General features: G+C 50.9%; 1 protein-coding gene across 3 annotated transcripts in view; it reads left to right on the forward strand.

The window, feature by feature from the left end:
- The window catches only part of rasgrp3 (RAS guanyl releasing protein 3 (calcium and DAG-regulated)), a 151,969-nt gene extending 146,118 nt beyond the window's left edge, over positions 1-5,851 (forward strand). For 2 of the 3 annotated variants that reach the window (XM_071205591.1, XM_071205592.1), the window contains exon 17: positions 4,678-5,851. In XM_071205591.1, coding sequence (XP_071061692.1) covers positions 4,678-4,698 — 21 coding nt within the window. In that variant the 3' untranslated portion in view covers positions 4,699-5,851. Of the gene's footprint in view, positions 1-4,672 lie in introns of all 3 variants that reach the window. The other variant, XM_034100956.2, reaches the window with a different exon arrangement.
- The last annotated feature ends 946 nt before the right edge of the window (positions 5,852-6,797 follow it).

Consider the following 6,797-nt stretch of genomic DNA (forward strand, 5'->3'; position numbering starts at 1 on the left):
ACCAAGCCTCTGGTGAGCACGGCACACTACAAACTGAACCTGTTCAAATCCAATGAAAGGATGGGGCTCAACCTGCAGTGCAGACAGCACGTCGCGTGCCCTTCCCAATGTTACGGATGGTAAAAGAGGAGCTGCAGGGGATGGAGAGGAACGGTGTCATCGAGAAGCTAACACAGCCAACTGAATGGTGTGCTCCGATGGAGCCCGTTCTAAAGGAAACCTCAGGCAGAGCCAGGATCTGTGTGGACCTGGAAAGACTAAACGAGTCAGTCAAAGGAGAGCGCTACGTCTTACCACCTCTGATGCAATAACTGCAAACTGGTGCAACTGTGTTTTCCTCTCTCAACGCTGCAAGTGGGTTCTGGCAAATCCCACTGCACCCAGTCAGCTGTAAATGAACAACCTTTATAACACCGTTTGGCAGGTACTGTTTCAAAAAGGTTACCTTTCGGGATTGCCAGTGCGCCTGAGATCTTCCAGCGGAAAGGACTAGAGACTCTGCAGGGGCTGGAAGGCGTTAAAGTCTTCATGGACGATATCCTGGTCTATGGGACATCGACAGAACAGCACGACGCCAGACTCGAGAAGGTACTACAGCGTGTTGAGTCAGCAGGCTTAAAACTTAATAAAGATAAATGCTCCCTCAGACAAAGCCAGCTACCCTTCTGGGACATCTCATCGACCAATCAGGAGTCAGGCCCGACCCTGATAAAGTTGAAGCCATACATCAGCTGGCTCCACCAGGAAACGTCCATGAGCTGAAAAGAGTCCTGGGCATGGTGAACTACCTGGGTAGGTACGTTCCAAACCTTTCCACAAGAGGTCAACCACTGTACGAGCTTCTGAAGAGCAGAACATCTGGACCTGGGGTCACTCACAGCAGTCAGGTTGAGAACATTAAGACAATGCTGACCACGGCACCTGTTCTTGTCTACTATGATGTGGCTAAAGCCACAGCGGTGTCTGCTGATGCCAGTAGCTATGGCCTGGGGGGGGTGCTCCTCCAGCTCCATGAAGAGGAGTGGAAGCCAGTAGCTATGGCCTGGGGGGGGTCCTCCTCCAGTTCCATGAAGAGGAGTGGAAGCCAGTAGCTATGGCCCGGGGGGGGGGTCCTCCTCCAGCTCCATGAAGAGGAGTGGAAGCCAGTAGCTATGGCCTGGGGGGGGTCCTCCTCCAGCTCCATGAAGAGGAGTGGAAGCCAGTAGCTATGGCCTGGGGGGGTGCTCCTCCAGTTCCATGAAGAGGAGTGGAAGCCAGTAGCTATGGCCTGGGGGGGGTCCTCCTCCAGCTCCATGAAGAGGAGTGGAAGCCAGTAGCTATGGCCTGGGGGGGGGTCCTCCTCCAGCTCCATGAAGAGGAGTGGAAGCCAGTAGCCTACTGTTCGAGGCGTCTCACAGAAGCGGAGACACGCTACGCCCAGATACAAAAGGAGTGCTTGGCTGGCGTATGGGCCTGTGAGAGGTTTGACAAGTATCTATGTGGCTTGGATCAGTTCAGGCTGGAGACCGACCACAAGCCATTAGTGCCACTGATCAACAAACAGCCTCGATAATGTCCCCTTGAGATGTCAGCGTCTACTAGGGATGTGCATCTCCATCACTGAGGCCGATGCGATGCGCATCTCGATACGTTGCCACGATACGATACATTAACGATACATTTGAAACACCAGGCGATGCGATAAGATACGATTCACCCCTGTTGCGATACAGTTCGATACGATTTGATTCAACATTATGCGATTCGGTGCGATTCAACACTATGCAAAAATAATGATACTTCAATTTGGTACGACAGAGGATTTTTGTTTTATTCCTGATATGCAGCAAATCATACATTAACAAAAAAGTGCTTTACATATTTGGTACTGCACATCCCATCATGCCGTTTATACTTTAAAAGCTCTCCAGAGTACAGTACAATTGTATAACACCTCACAGTTAAACAATGTAAGGATGCATTGCTCATGATTAACAATGTGCAAATAACCATGGAGCTGGAGGAGGACCCCCCCCAGGCCATAGCTACTGGCTTCCACTCCTCTTCATGGAGCTGGAGGAGGACCCCCCCCAGGCCATAGCTACTGGCTTCCACTCCTCTTCATGGAGCTGGAGGAGGACCCCCCCCAGGCCATAGCTACTGGCTTCCACTCCTCTTCATGGAGCTGGAGGAGGACCCCCCCCGGGCCATAGCTACTGGCTTCCACTCCTCTTCATGGAGCTGGAGGAGGACCCCCCCCAGGCCATAGCTACTGGCTTCCACTCCTCTTCATGGAGCTGGAGGAGGACCCCCCCCCCGGGCCATAGCTACTGGCTTCCACTCCTCTTCATGGAGCTGGAGGAGGACCCCCCCCGGGCCATAGCTACTGGCTTCCACTCCTCTTCATGGAGCTTGAGGAGGACCCCCCCCAGGCCATAGCTACTGGCTTCCACTCCTCTTCATGGAGCTGGAGGAGGACCCCCCCCCCAGGCCATAGCTACTGGCTTCCACTCCTCTTCATGGAGCTGGAGGAGGACCCCCCCCAGGCCATAGCTACTGGCTTCCACTCCTCTTCATGGAGCTGGAGGAGGACCCCCCCAGGCCATAGCTACTGGCTTCCACTCCTCTTCATGGAGCTGGAGGAGGACCCCCCCCCAGGCCATAGCTACTGGCTTCCACTCCTCTTCATGGAGCCGGAGGAGGACCCCCCCCCAGGCCATAGCTACTGGCTTCCACTCCTCTTCATGGAGCTGGAGGAGGACCCCCCCCAGGCCATAGCTACTGGCTTCCACTCCTCTTCATGGAGCTGGAGGAGGACCCCCCCCCCCAGGCCATAGCTACTGGCTTCCACTCCTCTTCATGGAGCTGGAGGAGGACCCCCCCCAGGCCATAGCTACTGGCTTCCACTCCTCTTCATGGAGTTGGAGGAGGACCCCCCCCCAGGCCATAGCTACTGGCTTCCACTCCTCTTCATGGAGCTGGAGGAGGACCCCCCCCAGGCCATAGCTACTGGCTTCCACTCCTCTTCATGGAGCTGGAGGAGGACCCCCCCCAGGCCATAGCTACTGGCTTCCACTCCTCTTCATGGAGCTGGAGGAGGACCCCCCCCCCAGGCCAAAGCTACTGGCTTCCACTCCTCTTCGTGGAGCTGGAGGAGGACCCCCCCCAGGCCATAGATACGATGCAGGTGAAGGGGGCGAGCTGATGAGGGGATACGATGCAGGTGAAGGGCGAGCTGATGAGGGGATACGATGCAGGTGAAGGGCGAGCGGATGAGGGGATACGATGCAGGTGAAGGGCGAGCTGATGAGGGGATACGAAGCAGGTGAAGGGCGAGCTGATGAGGGGATACGAAGCAGGTGAAGGGCGAGCTGATGAGGGGATACGAAGCAGGTGAAGGGCGAGCTGATGAGGGGATACGATGCAGGTGAAGGGCGAGCTGATGAGGGGATACGAAGCAGGTGAAGGGCGAGCTGATGAGGGGATACGATGCAGGTGATGGGCGAGCTGATGAGGGGATACGAAGCAGGTGAAGGGCGAGCTGATGAGGGGATACGATGCAGGTGAAGGGCGAGCTGATGAGGGGATACGATGCAGGTGAAGGGCGAGCTGATGAGGGGATACGAAGCAGGTGAAGGGCGAGCTGATGAGGGGATACGAAGCAGGTGAAGGGCGAGCTGATGAGGGGATACGATGCAGGTGAAGGGCGAGCTGATGAGGGGATACGAAGCAGGTGAAGGGCGAGCTGATGAGGGGATACGAAGCAGGTGAAGGGGGCGAGGTGATGAGGGGATACGAAGCAGGTGAAGGGCGAGCTGATGAGGGGATACGATGCAGGTGATGGGCGAGCTGATGAGGGGATACGAAGCAGGTGAAGGGCGAGCTGATGAGGGGATACGATGCAGGTGAAGGGCGAGCTGATGAGGGGATACGATGCAGGTGAAGGGCGAGCTGATGAGGGGATACGAAGCAGGTGAAGGGCGAGCTGATGAGGGGATACGAAGCAGGTGAAGGGGGCGAGGTGATGAGGGGATACGAAGCAGGTGAAGGGCGAGCTGATGAGGGGATACGATGCAGGTGAAGGGCGAGCTGATGAGGGGATACGAAGCAGGTGAAGGGCGAGCTGATGAGGGGATACGAAGCAGGTGAAGGGCGAGCTGATGAGGGGATACGAAGCAGGTGAAGGGGGCGAGCTGATGAGGGGATACGATGCAGGTGAAGGGCGAGCTGATGAGGGGATACGATGCAGGTGAAGGGCGAGCGGATGAGGGGATACGATGCAGGTGAAGGGCGAGCTGATGAGGGGATACGAAGCAGGTGAAGGGCGAGCTGATGAGGGGATACGAAGCAGGTGAAGGGCGAGCTGATGAGGGGATACGAAGCAGGTGAAGGGCGAGGTGATGAGGGGATACGAAGCAGGTGAAGGGCGAGCTGATGAGGGGATACGAAGCAGGTGAAGGGCGAGCTGATGAGGGGATACGAAGCAGGTGAAGGGGGCGAGCTGATGAGGGGATACGATGCAGGTGAAGGGCGAGCTGATGAGGAAACCATATGTTCTAATACAGCCTACAGGACAGCAATATTCTAGTTTGTGTTGTCACTGAGACATCCATTGAAACAGAAAGAACAGTAGTTTAGTAAAAAGGCTATCACTCCAGATACGAATGACTTGCTCTCTGCTCTTCCTCTCCAGGACAGCTGACTTGGTCTCGTTGGTGAGGGACAGTCTCAGAAATCCAGGAAGCCCCTATCGGCTGGGAGCAGGAAGCTCTTCTCTCTGGGGGACGTGCTGGGCTGCCTGCGGCCCCCCGTCAGTGACCTGGAGCTATCATGTCCTCTGTAGACCTCGGCACAGGTGGAGCTGGTGTGGCTCCCAGTAGCTGCATGGAAAGACTGGCTAATGGACCTGCTGTGTGTCGCCCTGTGGAGGGTCTTTGGCTGGGGGTGTTTGGGATGGACCAACATCAGCACTTGGAAAAGTAAAGGAAACATTTGTTAACTTCCAAAAAGAGTGGAATTGGTTCAGCCTAGTGAATCAAAGACAGCCAGTAACTTTTTTGTAAGCGCTTTAAATGCCAGCTTGGGGATTACAAAGTAAAAGCCTGAACTAAAGAAGGAGACGGGCACGTTCTTCCCGAGTGGAAATGATCCAAGAGATCATGATGGATATGGGAAAGAGTTTTTAAAAAAGGGAAGTCCAAATGGAGAAGAACCTTAAGGGAATCCAACCCTCCTGACATGCAGAGCAGTGAAGATGGACCATTCTGGACCCTGGAGTATTTATGGCCAATTTGTATTTATTCCTACATTTTATTTATATGTGTACATGAAAACTACTGTGTGTTTAACCCTCCCTATTGTTTAAAATGTATACAATTACATTTCTTTCAGCATGACATATGATTAATACCTGGCCTGACTCCAGCATTACAAAAAGATAATTTATTTGAACAGAAGCTGTTCTCAAATAAAACACATCGAAGACATTCATTGAAATACAATACACATGGTTGTATGTTTATGTATGATATTATATTTATCTACTTTATCATAATTTAATGCAGAAAAATCATATTGTCACTAAATGAACATTTGCCAGCGGGAGATATATTTTTCATTTACATGACAGTAAATGAATATATTATATACTATTTTAAATATTTCATAACCAGGGTACAAATATTGCCTGTTGGTACTTTTGACACTTAAACAATCTTAACAGATTCAATAGTAAAGTGATTTTTATTATCATAAAACAAAGTTACGATTCTGCACAAAGAGCAAAAGAAACAGAATGTATTCATATAGTCACTTTGCCGTCGTATTAAATCAAACTGACACTGTTAGGAAATAAAAGCAAGCTTTTAGAGAATGACTGTTTCATATATTGTTATAATGCCATCTCTAGTGTAAAGCACACTGGGAAGAATCCAGCCAGGAGGACTGGGTCTGGGTCTCCGCTGAGCAGAGCTGCAAAAGCTTTGGTCAAGAGCTCAGAAGAATAAAACAAGTGAAGAACGGACAAAGGCAAGTCCACGGCTAAGTCTGTCAGCCAACCACTGACGAGGAGAGTTTCTTAATGAGAGCCCGTCAGTCCGGTGCTGTGGTTCTGCTCAGAGAGAGCTGTGGACTGTATGGACCTGCATCAGTCTGCACGAGAGGACATCAGCTGAGGTCCCACGCCAACACTACACCAGGATTCATTCATAATGGTGATAAAAAAATAGTAGATGCCACTTAATCATTTATTTGTATTAAATGAATGAAAGCCAGAACATTGAAACCATATAATATAGGAGCCAGGATCAAGTTCAAAGGACCCTTACACGGTTCCTTTTATTCATACTTCCATCAAGACTTCAAAGGAAATTTAGATTTGTAAATCTATCTACCTTACTGCAGTTACACTCATTTGAATTGTGTATACATTTATTTTCAGCAACTAGAATCTTACTCGTGCATTCTTTCCAGTAAACAAAGCTTTAGGAAAGTACAAGTAGAACCTGTGTTAAGCTTCCACCTTCACGTGCACACACGTCAGGTGAGGGTGGCATGAAGAGATCTTCACCAGCAGGTGGCTCTGACATGAGAGACATGTTGGTTTGGATTTTGAGGTGGATGGTTTAAAATTACATTAATTATAAACATTACATTGCCATGAGCAATGTGTGGCCTTTTATGAAGCATTCTTACTCTGTATTTGATTCTCTTGTTCTACAGGTACGGATTTGTAAATGTTTTATTTTAAGTAAGTTACATTAAGAGTGATTTTCATACGATTCTCTTTAGCTACTGTATCTAAAACATTTTCCTGAACT

The sequence above is a fragment of the Pseudochaenichthys georgianus genome, chromosome 15, assembly GCF_902827115.2.
Source record: "Pseudochaenichthys georgianus chromosome 15, fPseGeo1.2, whole genome shotgun sequence".
Classification (NCBI taxonomy): domain Eukaryota; kingdom Metazoa; phylum Chordata; class Actinopteri; order Perciformes; family Channichthyidae; genus Pseudochaenichthys; species Pseudochaenichthys georgianus.